A 13,866-nucleotide genomic window follows, 5' to 3' on the forward strand; every position below is an offset into this window, starting at 1 on the left:
TAAATAAATAAATAAAAACAGGTACTCGCTCAGCATATGCCAAGGCACGAAGTACCTCGACGCTGATATTCTGCGAGCACGGTTTATAGAGAGGGCGTCCAGCCAGCCTTACAAAATACAACAAAAAGACAAACTTTATAAAATTACAAAATAAAAACAGACTAAAAACTTTTCGTTCACACCTTTAAAATACGTATTCAATTTGCATAAAATTTCTTTCACTTGGCTGCTTAATGGATTTCGTACAGGAAATTCACTTACAGTAGGAGCCATTTCACTAATATTTGGAACACAATTACATAAAATTACACGTATCTGCTACCAGTACCGGGGGTGAAGTGAAGTATGTGAGCGACAAGGAAGCGGTGCGTGGCGGACGCGCCGCGCTTCAGGCCGCTTGCTATAATAAACCATGCGCGGGACGCACCGCGCTTCAAGCCGATTGCCACTCTAAACTATCGGTGTGCACTCACACAAATGCAATTCTCAGCTTAAGTTGAGAGGACTGTAATCACGCATTTTTATTTATTTTACATCTATTGAAAATAAAAAGCTTGATTTCGTTATTTAGCTTCATGAAAAATAAAGTATTTTTGATGACATTGAAGATTTACTAACCGTCCCGTTTTCATTGCCGTTCAGTGTATTTTACACTATTACACGCTACATCGTTTATGAATGTAAATGGGATAAATGTTTCCACTCATAGTTGCACTATTTCTCATACTTATTTACAACTGTCATCCGTAATGTCAGTTGGAACTTGAATACAAGTTGGAGCGAACGCAACGTTCTCCTAATCTTATTAACGAGCTTAGTTTGTAAGCGAGGGACGTTTAGGTATAAGATACGAGTATTTCTAGACTAATATCACAAGCCTATAAATCAAATATAGGTTTTGGCATTTTTATGGCTACATCGTCGATCAGGCGGATATTGGCAACAATTTCACTTGGCACTATGTTAATCGAAACATTTGGCAAACATAGATGGAGTACTTAGGTTATGTTACTGTGAACTGTGGTAGAGAAAGATTTGTAATGAATCGCACAGTTTTTTCCACTCATGGCAACTACTGGTTACCTTACATAACCTATTGGTTCTCTATGAACAATGAAATGCATTTCTTTACTTTCTAAAAAATCCGACCCTCTACCGTTAACAACTGACACGTCACGCTCACACCTTTTAGCAATTTTCACATACCTCCAGTCCATGGCCGGTCACGTGTTTACCTTCACAACCCAGAGATAACCACTCCGAAATGATGTTACCTCCATCAAAGCGATTCCGTTTCAGCGTTAGTGGACCCAGTTGTGTTTAATTTTCCTCGCAATTCGGACCCAGAAGGAGGTATTTGAAATGGTAATTAACACGAAATTCACCGAGTACGGTGATGGATGAAACCTGCCCCGCAGAGCCGCCTATTCATCATAAACTGCCCCGATACAGCTTTGCTTATATACTTCGCAGATTGCTCCGATCGACCAATCAATCAATTATAATTAACAATGATTTTCATCGAGGGCTACTCGAGTTTGAACATCCATCTTTATAGAGGCACTGAAAGTTATTTGTTTCTTCCCAATTCTAATTCTTCGTTAGTAAGTATGAACCAGTAGTAACTATTGCTTTTTAAGGTGTGAAATACATACACAATAAGTTTTAACCTTTTCCACCCTGGTTATTTTAAATCATAGGTACAAGCAATTCCTAGGGGAATATCTAAATAAGTAGGCATTATAGGCGTTGAACAATTACAATTTCTTTAAAGTATAGTTGCTAATGTCCTAAACTTACATAAAATATGTAAAAATAACCGCAGTTACTATTCACTTTCTGCGATAAAACTCAAAACTTTATTTTCACGCTACGTTAAGTACGAAAGTTTTAAAGAAACTTTTAAAAATAGCACATTATACCCCTAAGTAAGGTTGAGCGAAAGGGCGGTTGGCTCATTCGTCACACTTGTGGTATGCCGTGATAAATAATTCATAAACTAGTGAAATAACTAGATCACTTAACATTTTTTTAACTTTTGTGGTAAGTATTAGTAACTTAACAACAGACATCAGCTCTTATAAAAACTATGTCGCAGTAAAGCTTTGTTGTTTTAGATTCAGATAGAACACATGTGTTTCTGAATCATTATACCTAATATTGTAAATTGAAGTAGGTTATCATTATCTTCATCATAAGGTCATTTTGTCTCCACTGCAGGTGGACGAGGTTCTCTAATTTACTTAGGCAAATGTAGGATTTCACCTACACTCACCGTCTCCACGATATGGCTCATTTACATACTTTTTGTATTTCAAGTTACATAACATACATTTTCCGCTTACTGAAGAATAAATATATCACTTACCTCAAACAGCTGCTCCCTGGCATGTCGCAGCTGAGTGTCGCGAGCGCTGAGAGCGGCGGCGAGCTGCAGCGAGCGTTCAGCTTCGTCGCGAGCGTGGCGCAACAATGCCGCTCGTTCGCGCTCGCGCTCCGCTCGCTCAGCTCCCAGAGCTGATGACGCACCGCCTCGAGAACGCATCTACAAAAAACAACACTCGTAACTACATATTTTTGAATCGATTATATCTTATTTACTTGTAGGTACATTCTCGAGTACTTTATTTACTATCGATTGCCTTGAAGTTATTAAAAGTTCATTTGAAACAAAACAGTATCGGTGAAGTATAAGTACTTAATTGTTCAGAAGCTATTGTTCTATGAATGGTTAGTAGTGAAGTCAAATTTCAATGATATGAAGCTTAACGACGAATGGAAACTTTGCTTTGTTAATTGCCACTCACCTGTTCGTAGTTTCGTATAAAATCTCGTAATTCCTTTTCTTTGTCTTCTAACGTTGCATACAGCTGTTTCATTTGATTTAATAAATCAAATTTCTCTGCTTTTAATCGTTTTTTGTCTGCCTTCAGAGCTGTAACAAAGGATATTACCTAATTAGCATTTATAACAGCATATTACTTGTTGTAGAAAAAAAATATGGAAATCGGAATTGAGAACCTTCTCCGTTTTTTGAAGTCGATTAAAAAGCCTGTACTAATACACAATCGTTAAAACAACATTCTGGTATGTTTGCATTACCATTGCATTCATTAAAAGAAATAAGTATTTTAAACATTTTATGAAACATTTCCAACACTATTTTTCATCTGTAAAAGGCATTTCAAAGACATAAACTGTTGATGCAATTCGAAATGGGTTAACGTTTGCTTTCGCGGGACTCGATGCGATCCGTCGCAGCTCGAATCAAAGTAAGTTTATAAAGGAAAAGCGTTTCTGTGTACACAGCACGGTGTAGACTTAGAGCCAGTGCCCGCTAATGGATACGGGTCATATTGAATTTGGAATTGAAGGCACGTTGAAATACATTAGTTGGAGCTTTACTCGTGCCGTATTTGAGGTCGGGGTATTATGTTAGAAACCACTATTGATTTAGTTATTTGACTTTGTCTAAGTAAGTTTTTCAGTAGCTAAGTAAAATTTTAATTTAATAGACTGGAACCATAAAAAAAATAAAACAGACTCCAAAAAACCTACATTAAAAAGTAGAAAAATAATTACTAATAACCTACTTATTTATTAGGAAGAATTAATATTTATGTAGGTATACCATTATTGATACTTCTGGAGTCGGTGCCAAGATTATGAAACATGTAAAGTTTGCCTGCACCGACTCCAAAAGTATCAATCATGGTATACCTACATAAATATTAATTCTTCCTAATAAATAAGTAGGTTATTAGTAATTATTTTTCTACTTTTTAATGTAGGTTTTTTGGAGTCGGTTTTATTTTTTTTTTATAAAATTTTACTTATTTATTGCTTTTTAGTTAACTAATTATTACCTTGATGTTACCACTGAAGGTAGGCAGTACATTGAGACCATACTCTTCATGTCTAGTGTAAAATAATATTCCCTACAAAATACAGGTTACCATATAGGAAACCTAAAAAGACCTTAAACCGTCAGCCCACCTTAAAAACATGAAAGAATACAACTGTTGGTCTATTTGTACTTATAATATTTAAAGAATTATCCTCCAACTCCTAAGCATTAAGGAGTTTTACCTTCTATCATCAGCTCATCAATATGAGATGATGATTTCCAGGAGCAAATATATGAATAACTTAAGAAAAAGTTTGAAAAACGATATACGTGCCTATAAAATTTGAGGGTTGCTCTCGATTTCCCTAGGATCCCATCATCAGATCCTGACTTGGTGACAATGGGACCACCTCAGAAGTGTACCCTATCGAACAAAAAAAGAATTTTGAAAATCCGTTCATAATTGGCGGAGTTATCGCGTAAAGCACAATAGAATTTTATGTCTATAACAAGTGTAGAATATTATAAAAAAAAACTAGCTCTAAGTCCACATTGTCGTGTTATTTTGTACAGCTTTCAATCTCCACGATCCGGTCTCTTCGCCTGCACTTTGTCGCTCGCCCCCTATGCAGATGTGAGTCGCGCAAGTGCATTTGAACCGACTGATATGAAAATAACGGAATAGAACTCTCTCTGAATTGCTTTTGCACACAAAGTAACAGGAATATAGATATCGATGGAATTTAGAATACCCGGAAAACGTTCCAAAACCTCTCAATGAAAGAAAGAAAGAAAAAATATTTATTTGGTTGCGTTTATGTATAAAAATTGGTGGACTTTATGTCGGTTCTGTAGGTTTTCGGGTTGTTATTTGAACATTATATTTTAAACTGATCTTAAACTTCTATAAAAAAAATGTGCGAATGTTACATATCCATTGCATTTTCTCTCAAACATAATTTCACATTTTTCATGTTAATAATTTAATAGTTGATAGATAGTTCTGTTGATAATGCCTATTTAGATGATTTTAAGATATTTTTCCCAACTTCTCCAATGTATCGTGATGAGCAAATATGACATCTATGACAATATAAATTGGTTTCTTGATACAATGCATGTGCATGGCAGAGCAGAGTAATAAAGCATGTGCTACCGGGTGATGTACCAAGCGATTATGAGGCTTAGTGCCCCGACGGCCTTTGATCGGTGTTTCATTGAATGCATCTGACAGCGTTCTGGCGTTAACCTGTCCTGTCCTATGCCTTACTATGCCTATGTCATAGTAAACCTATCTTCGGTTATAATCTTAAAAGGTAATAGGAATTAATTTACGCATTAAATACCTGTTTCATCTGTTCACGCCACAATTTGGGAACAACTCTAGGACTCTAGCGAATATTGTGGAATTCTTGTACGAGAATTTAAAAAAACAGCAGAATATCGACTGTCAAAGGAACGAGGAGCATCACGGTGCAGAAACAGTTCTCAAGTTCGCTTTGAAAAATTAAAATGCAAAAGCAGCACAGCGTTTAAAACCTAGGTATTGAGTGAAACTGAAGTTCAAACAAATTGCTACAAATTAAGAACATGTGCAGTGAGTTCGTCGAATTTCAGTTAACTCATAAACATTTTAGCAGCACAGTTTCTGAGAACTTAAAAGTTTGCTTAATACCGCTACATTATAGCCTTCAGAATTTTAAATGAAATAGGCTATGCTTACGGTAAACTAGCAATGGTAACTTAAATTGTATGTTCTGATGAATGCCTAAGGAATACCTAGGAAGTATTGACTTTCACTAAACGGTCGCCTAGTTGATGGTTGATTTGAATGTCATTGAGAGAAAAGGTTAGTTACGAGTACGAACAAGTCTATTTATGTTTGTTATTATTTAAATACTATAGGTAAGTATGTTATTTATGTATGCAATTTATATGATATTTCGAACAATCTGTGGATCATCCTTAATCTAAACACGTGTCTTACAACTTATATGATAAGTAAACCCATATCTTGCCTTCTTATTTCGAATTGTTTCAGCATTTCGCTTGCTCGGTAACCGTAAACAAACAAAGTTGCGGGCACGACGCCGCCTCCAGTTTTCGTCGGGGTAATGACATTAGTGGAAATGTCAGCGGGAGTTACACAACCGTGGCTGACAGCACGTGACCTGCCTCCTAAACCCGCAGGTATTCCGCCAAATATTATGACTATAGTTTATCAAAACGTCGGCTTACTACTCCTTCCGATATTATGAGCGGCACTCTACAAATTGGCCACTTTTATGGGATCGGTTCGGATTATTGCCAGATCCATAAATGGGCCATTCTTCAATATTGGAATTATGGACGAACCGTAAAAGTTTGGTGTCGTTAGCAAGAGTAGCGCTTTTATTGCTGCATAACTGTTTAGGCATCTGATTTATTTGGACGAAAAATACTATCCAACTTTAGAAAATACGGAGCTCTAGACCTCGTTTATCTCAGCACCATTAGTCAGAACGTAAGGAGGTAGGGGTATACCTATACCTAGGCAGAATTAGATTAGCTGCCGTGAGATTGCAGTTCCCGGAACCTACAGCTGGCCAAGACATTGAACACATTAACCGCGCTACATTAATAACATTACGGAGACGACATTTCATTGCTATGGTAGTTTCAGGAAATTACACAGTGAAGGAATTGAATTAAGAAATTCTTCTGTGTAAATAATGTCCATCTGAATGAATCCCTTTAGAAGTAATAACAATTTTAATGGGCATTGGTCTGAAAGGAATACGCCGCTAAAAATTTAGACCACTGCTAACTGTTAATCTTCCCTACAGTAAGTAGTATCTTATCCAAAAATAATTTAAATTACGTACGGATAACGGCACTTTGAGCTTAACGCTGTGGAATCTTGTGTTCAACCTTTAAATAAATAAGTCCAACTCACAATTGACAGCTTCTCTCGCCAGCAGCAGTTCCTTCTCCAGCGCTGGTTCCTCCTTGCCCCCGTCGCCCTTGGCCCTCTCTATCAGGGCCGTACTAGCTTCGCCCCTTTCAGCGGCTGCCACCAGAAGACGTCTCACTCTTATGAGTTCAGCCTTTAAATAAATAAGTCCCACTCACAATTGACAGCTTCTCTCGCCAGTAGCAGTTCCTTTTCAAGCTGCTGAGGGTCCAGCGCCGGTTCCTCCTGGCCCCCGTCGCCCTTGGCCCTCTCGATTAGGGCCGTACCAGCTTCGCCCCTTTCAGCGGCTGCCACGAGGAGACGTCTCACTCTTGTCAGTTCGGCCTGGGAATGAAAAATAAAGATTGAAAACACATGTGAAACCATAGTAGGTACGCTAACTAATAGAGGCCCGGTTTCTGAATTCAGATTTCCAGCTTCAGTGTGCTCATCTTCTACTCAAGGAAGAAATCGCAATTCAGAAACCGGCCCATAATCAATAAATTACAGATGACATTCTAACATTAAAACAGAAGTAGTACCATTTATTTGTGTTTTTTCCATGTAAATAATAAGTCATATTCCTATGACAACACAGCGCCATTCAGAAAGGTAGGTACTATGGGTAGCAGACAACGAATATAAACGAATAATATTATTATGTTATCACGAAATTCAGTTTCAATAACAATTTCACTGAAAATTTATTTGGAAATATTTGAATAATATTCTCGAATATTAAAATATTCATCATGCTAGCTATTCATGATGGCTATACAGATTTAAATTTTCCAGGAACATGTTTTAATATTTTAATTATTACACAAACTGAGCTTACATTAATTAGCAAAAGAATGGCAACCCTAATCTAACATGCACGAGAAAATTAATGAATGTAGATAGAGCGAGATAACCATGGACATAGAAAAGTGAGTAAAAGGCAACCCATTAATTTTTCTTTTATCACACGAAGGCGATAACATCGTTTTTAATTAATAAAGGATAATGCTTTTAAGCTGCGCTAATCGAATAAAAGGTTTCATAAATCATAGTGCCTTTCCTTTGGTTATAAAAGTGCAAAATCTGCATTAGGTACATTAACATTTTCCACGTACATAAATATCCTGTGATTCTTAATAAGGATCAGGTTGGCTAAAACATACTCGTATATGTTTGATGACTTTTATAATTTCATACTTCAGGGAGGTTTTTAACTCTTAAACAGATATCTGTCTAAGCAAAAATGTTTCGCTGTTTTTGGACTTTTTTTTAATAAGGTTCATAATCTTTTTACCCGACTGCGCCAGAAGGATGGTTTATGTCTTAAGAGATAATTGATAAAATAGCGTAATATACCGTTAAATTATATTATTATTATAAACCTAACTTCATTTCCCAGCAACACAGCTGAATGCATTTTTAATTCCCCAAATTCATCATGCAACTTTAATCCACCGATGCATTCAATAAACCGATTTAATACTAATTGATTTATGATTTGCGTAATTGACAGACAGTGTAAGCCGGCAGTGCACTGGCTAATTGATTCGAGTATGATAATATTGAATCGACACGCATACATCAACGAGTTACTATCGACCGGTGTCAGTTGGTGGCCATCCATCACGCTGCGAACTTAACTTGGGTGGATTTAATTGTAAATGCACATTCTTAATCGTTGTACTACTTGAAACATAGTGTATTAGGCCAAATATGACCCTTAACTTGTTCAGTTTAAGTGCAAAATTGACAGCGGTATTGTTTGTAAAAACCCCAATAAATAATGCTCAGTATTTCCACTGATCTTATAGTTTTGTCATTATAAACATTGTTTTCATTAAGCATTCTACTGAAAAACTTATTACCTATTTTGCGATAAAATTCAAACATTGGAATTCAATAACAATTAGTACCTATTTTCATAAAGAATTGATACAACTAATAAATTACTATTATAATTTCCCGGAAAAACTCTATAACACAAGTCTAGATCACTCATAATGGACCCAAACTTTAAAAAATTCAAATAAATATTATACAGTTACTGTTCTGGCACCCCCCTTTTAAGTTGTGTTACGTAACTCCCTCTTTATTCCACTTACCAGAATATTATTTACAGAACACAATCAATCTTCCTAAAATAAAAATAATTAATAGATCATACCTGCAACCGTTCGTTTTCCAGCCTCAGCCTCCTGGCCAACTGCGCCGCGGTGAGCATCCCAGGGGACGCCGGGACCTCCTCCTGCCGGGACCTGTCCGACCGGCCGCCAGGGGACGCTGCTTCTAAGTAATGATAACATTTTTAATACGAAGAACGGTGAGCATTTTGAGAACGTTTTTATGGCAGTGTTATCGCTTGGAAAAAATGCTGACGTTATCTTGTGCGTATCATGACGTTTAGAGCCAGTGATCTTCTCTTCAATAAAGAATAGTACCCAATCGTAGAAAAAGTATAAATATGTATGAAATTACTGGTAAGTAATGAAATAAGGCAAGCTGAGGATCGTGGGACCTCTCCCTACCTGAGGCTATCGATGTTTTTGAAGTTTTAATAATAAACTGATAATAAATTAAAATTTATTTAGAACATTTCTGTGTATTCATTCAATTAATGACTAACTACTATATTGTGGTCTTAATTTGTATTTTCTGGTGGTGATATGTCTAAAGTTCTAAACCAAACCATAGAAAATGAAAATACATGTTCATGAAACATACAAAAATAAAATCCATATCATTACAAAGTATATTGGCACCCGTTACAAGTAGAAAAGGACAAGACCTCTGCCCGAAAAGACATATTTTACATGCGGGAAAACAGAACGTTAGACCTACGTCACACTTGAATAGGAGACCCAATGGAAAAGCTGTTACGATTGAAATCAGATCGTAAAGAACTGCCATATCCTTGAGAACACGATCTTACTGTTTATTGGTTTAGATTTGTGGAGACGAATATGTAGTTAGAATATTCACACGAATTTCGACAATTTTGTTCTTTATGGATTCATTTCATGCTCAAGTTTCACTGTTGGAAACAATTTTTCAAAAAGTATTGCTATTGAATCTATTGAATTACTTACGGGAACGGTTTGAAAAAAAGCAGTAATTTCTTATTTATGAACCAAATAAACACTATCAGAACCAAACAAAAATCAAAAGTTATATTTAATTCTGGAACAAGAGCACCACAGCGTCTTTATCTTAACCGAAAGGTATATTATCTACTTTTCTCTTGATAAATTGACGAATGTTTCCCAACAGATTAAAGCAGTGATTAATAACTGTCTTCAATTTTAATACAACATAGTATAAAATACATAATTCATCATTTTATTTCAATCACCAAAGACCATTTTTCGAGGCAAGACTTTTTACACAATTTATTTTCCTTAATTAGATTCTTTCAGTTCTTAGAAAGTGATTATATTTTTGAATACGTAAAATTTAGTTTAGCGACTCTGTCATTTGTAAGAACCATTATTATTTACTAGCGTAGGCAAACAAAGATACCTACCTATCACTGGCAGGTATAAAAAGCTCATAAGAGTCCCCTATAGTCAAATGCATAAAATATTATGTATTGTTTTCTAGAATTTATTTATTTATGTTTACTTTTATTTCTCATCCACCTTGCGCTGTCGATTAATGTATAAAATGTCTTATTTTAATTGCGGGAAACGCTAGGCCAAGTCAAGATTAACAAATAAATCACGTTTGTCAAATAATTATAAAACCACGATATTCCGTAGGCAAGCATTTTAAAATCTGATTACTAAGAAACTGTAATTAATAATGTTGGAGACATTTAAGTAACTAGTTGGAAAAACATCCTCCTTCTTACCTAAATTCTTGGAAACATTAATTTTCGACGAAACCTATTTAATGCTGAAAATAATATCGTCAAATTTGTTTTTCTAATAGCTTTTCCCTAATTATGTTCTATTTAACATTCAAGGGCTACAACCCGTATTATCTGCCCTATAATATGAAAAGTTTAGTAAAGTGCGGGTGCCGCCGCAGTCATATAAACGGAATTGGTTATAGCGACGTAAACATCGTAATAACGCGAAAAGTTGCGCCAGTCACGAAAGCCGGTCCGGTCCAGACAAATCGATTGCTCGTGTGTTACACGCGTTAGTCGCAGGTGTGTGCGAAGCCTAATTTATCGGGCTCCGGTTTGGGAAAGACGTATCGACTTCCACAAACAATATCTCTACGCGGTAATTATTCTTGCCTCCAATCTCGGACATCAGACGCCGAGTGCAAACCCACATCAATAAACTGGCACTCGAGCCACGAAAAGGGAAATAAGGCTTGTGACAAATTATCGAAGCGGAGGAAAACAGGCGTTCAATGTGCGGAACGCATTATGGAGAGTCGACCTATTTCGTTCGGCCGCAGACAAATTGCGAATCTCCTTTGTCCTATTAATGATAATGTCCAAATAGACTAACATGTGGATAATATTGATTCCTCTGGTTTGTTACAAATGATTAACAACGTACTGATTTCATTATTCGATGATAATAAGCGTTGGAGTATTCATTGAGTGCTAACGATGACTTACGATCAATTACCGAACTTTTGAAATAAAGGACATTGTCAGAAACCGCCTAAAAAACCGCCCAAAAACATTAACCCATCATAATTATTTTCTATTTTTTTTAATACATTAAGCACCCTTTCATTCTAATGGACACTTAAGCATTGAAAAATTAAATAAATAAGTCTTTTAANAAGCCCTAATTAAAAGGTTTTGGGAATAATTAAATGACAAATTACAAAAGCTGAAAGTTCTTTCTGGCGGAGTTGGGTTGTGCAGTTATTTGGTAAATGAGCTTATTCCCACGGCTGCTGGCTCATTAGCGAGAAACCAAAGGGATCTACGGAGGACAGACAGTGGATTCATTCAGCAGCTATTCACAGAACCGAGACACTGTCGCTCTTAATAAGAGACCCGCGTACGGTTTTGTTTCGTACGTTACAAGCCCACAGTTTTTAAAGAGCGTAACCTTGAACTAAATTTAATATAGGGTAGAACTAATGCAAATTGTATTCGTATTTATTACTGTAATATTTTGGACCTTAGTAGAGTTTAAAGACAAAAGTGTCAGGTAATTAGTGTATAGGTAAGCAAAAAAAAAAAACGCTTATTATCCAAGCTAAGACTTAAAACCAAATCCTTTGACATTTAAATGAAAACTGCTTTCGTAATTGTAATGCTCTTTTTGAAATCGTAGCATTAGTACCTATTGCCTGCATTCGCGAATCTCGCTTCCAGGCTAATCAGGTTAATGGATCAAAGTCATTAAAAAGTCGCTACCTAGAGTATAATGCGAACGAGGGAAGTTTTTAAGATTTCTTAACTTATAAACCTAAATGGAAACTGGTTTTCAATGAAACACAGAATTTATTCAATCGAGAAGTTGAACAATTTCATTGTTTGATATCTATCAAATATGTAGAGTGCCTGGGTATTGACTTAATCCCATTCGAAATCACGATTTTTCAAGTTCACTCGTTTCGCTAGCTTACTATTCGATTCAATAGATACTCTAGGTATTGGATATTATTTACTTCAGTTTATTCAGCGAACAAATAAGTACGCCGCAAGTTCTTAAAGCTGACCTTAAAGCATAGCTTATCCGGGCGAGGCGTCTCGAACCCGACTTTTATAAAGAGCCCTCATAACAAATTTCAGCTCCAAGCAACGTTGAAGAATATCCAACTAGCTCTGAACTTCATCAGCAAAACAAACATGCCGTCTCGACTAGTTACGAACTATTATCTCCTGGATTACAGACTGGAAGATAAACACAAACGCAAACTTTATCTACTCCTGTGCTTACTTTTGTTTATTCCTTGATAAGCCTGTGGTATCGTTCCTGAACTGTTCATGCCGTACAACCGTTTCTTTATCAGACGTCAGTTTGATTGATAGCTTTAGAAATTCTGCCTGAGCATTCGGTGCACGGAATAGGTATTATTTATCATCGTTCAGCCGAAGGAATAAGCTCACATTAGTCATCAGTTTTTTGATTATTCATAAAGATTCTTTATCGGATCAAATCAAATAAATTAGAATGGATTTCTCAAATACTACAGTGACACGCTAGCTTGCTAGTGGTTTAATGGTATATCGTAGCAAAATCACACGCTAGATCCAAATTATTCAGTCAGGTCATACCTAGTGATTTGTAAGTTCATAATACCAATCGATTCTTATAGTCATGCTAGGTGCATCATAGTAGAAAGAAGGCATTTTTGTTAGTCCTATTAACCCTACCTACTGAAATTGTCATTTTAGATTAATTTACAAATAGGTGAAAAATTGGCAACACATCTTTAAACGCAAAAAAAAAATTGAGTTCATTTCTATGGCCCTTAACTCATTTGTATGATTGAACCTCAATTTATAAAATAAAATAAAATAGTTACCTCCATCGAGGGTTGCAGTGATATCAGCTCGAGGCTCCGGTCCATCGCTACTCCTGCCCGGAGAAGTCGCATCAGGCAGAGGGACTTCTTCCTCCGAGCTGTCTGCCGGATCCAGGACATTCCTCTCGCTGGTGTTACTGGTTCCTCCGGTGCCAATCTCGGCGTAGGTCCCACTGTCGCTGCCATTTTGGGTCGACCACTTGACTGGGGATTCAAGTTTACCATTGGCTTGGTTCTCTTTATTGTCGTCGTCAGTTGGGAAATCTGTATTGAATTAATTAACAAATTAATATGTAGTACAAAGTACTCATAAATATCTAATAGATATTTTCTATAACGAGTAGGTATGGAAAAAAGATCGAAGTAAGACTATTTTTCTTAGGGGCTTACACTCTTTTATGTTAACAAAAGTTTACCTCCCGCGACCCTGCATAAATCTAACCATTCTTATTCTAATTTTCCCATAAAAGGGTTATCTTTCCCTTTACAAATCTCTTTTCGACAACACACTCGGCTTGGCAATAGATAGACGATGAGTCGAGTTTTTTTTTTCATGTTGAGTGTTCGTAGGTGGGACCTAAATGGAATCCCTTGAGAAGGGCAGACTTTAAGTTAGGACAGAGACTCAGCGGGTACCCAACAC

The 13,866-nt window shown here is 36.4% G+C and overlaps 1 protein-coding gene across 6 annotated transcripts in view; it reads right to left on the bottom strand.

Annotated features, from left to right (window-relative positions):
- Window positions 1–13,866, bottom strand: part of Liprin-gamma (liprin protein kazrin) — a 110,648-nt gene that overhangs the window by 6,733 nt on the left and 90,049 nt on the right. For 4 of the 6 annotated variants that reach the window (XM_028318852.1, XM_028318883.1, XM_028318868.1 and 1 more), the window contains exons 5-9: window positions 13,224–13,487; window positions 8,944–9,065; window positions 6,959–7,124; window positions 2,808–2,935; window positions 2,369–2,545 (exon numbers count right to left, since the gene is read on the bottom strand). In XM_028318852.1, coding sequence (XP_028174653.1) covers window positions 2,369–2,545; window positions 2,808–2,935; window positions 6,959–7,124; window positions 8,944–9,065; window positions 13,224–13,487 — 857 coding nt within the window. The remainder of the gene's footprint in view (window positions 1–2,368; window positions 2,546–2,807; window positions 2,936–6,958; window positions 7,125–8,943; window positions 9,066–13,223; window positions 13,488–13,866) is intronic. The other 2 variants (XM_028318875.1, XM_028318861.1) reach the window with 1 other exon arrangement.

Source organism: Ostrinia furnacalis, unplaced genomic scaffold (assembly GCF_004193835.3).
Source record: "Ostrinia furnacalis isolate ACB-3 unplaced genomic scaffold, ASM419383v2 OfSCF0397, whole genome shotgun sequence".
Taxonomy (NCBI): Eukaryota; Metazoa; Arthropoda; class Insecta; order Lepidoptera; family Crambidae; genus Ostrinia; species Ostrinia furnacalis.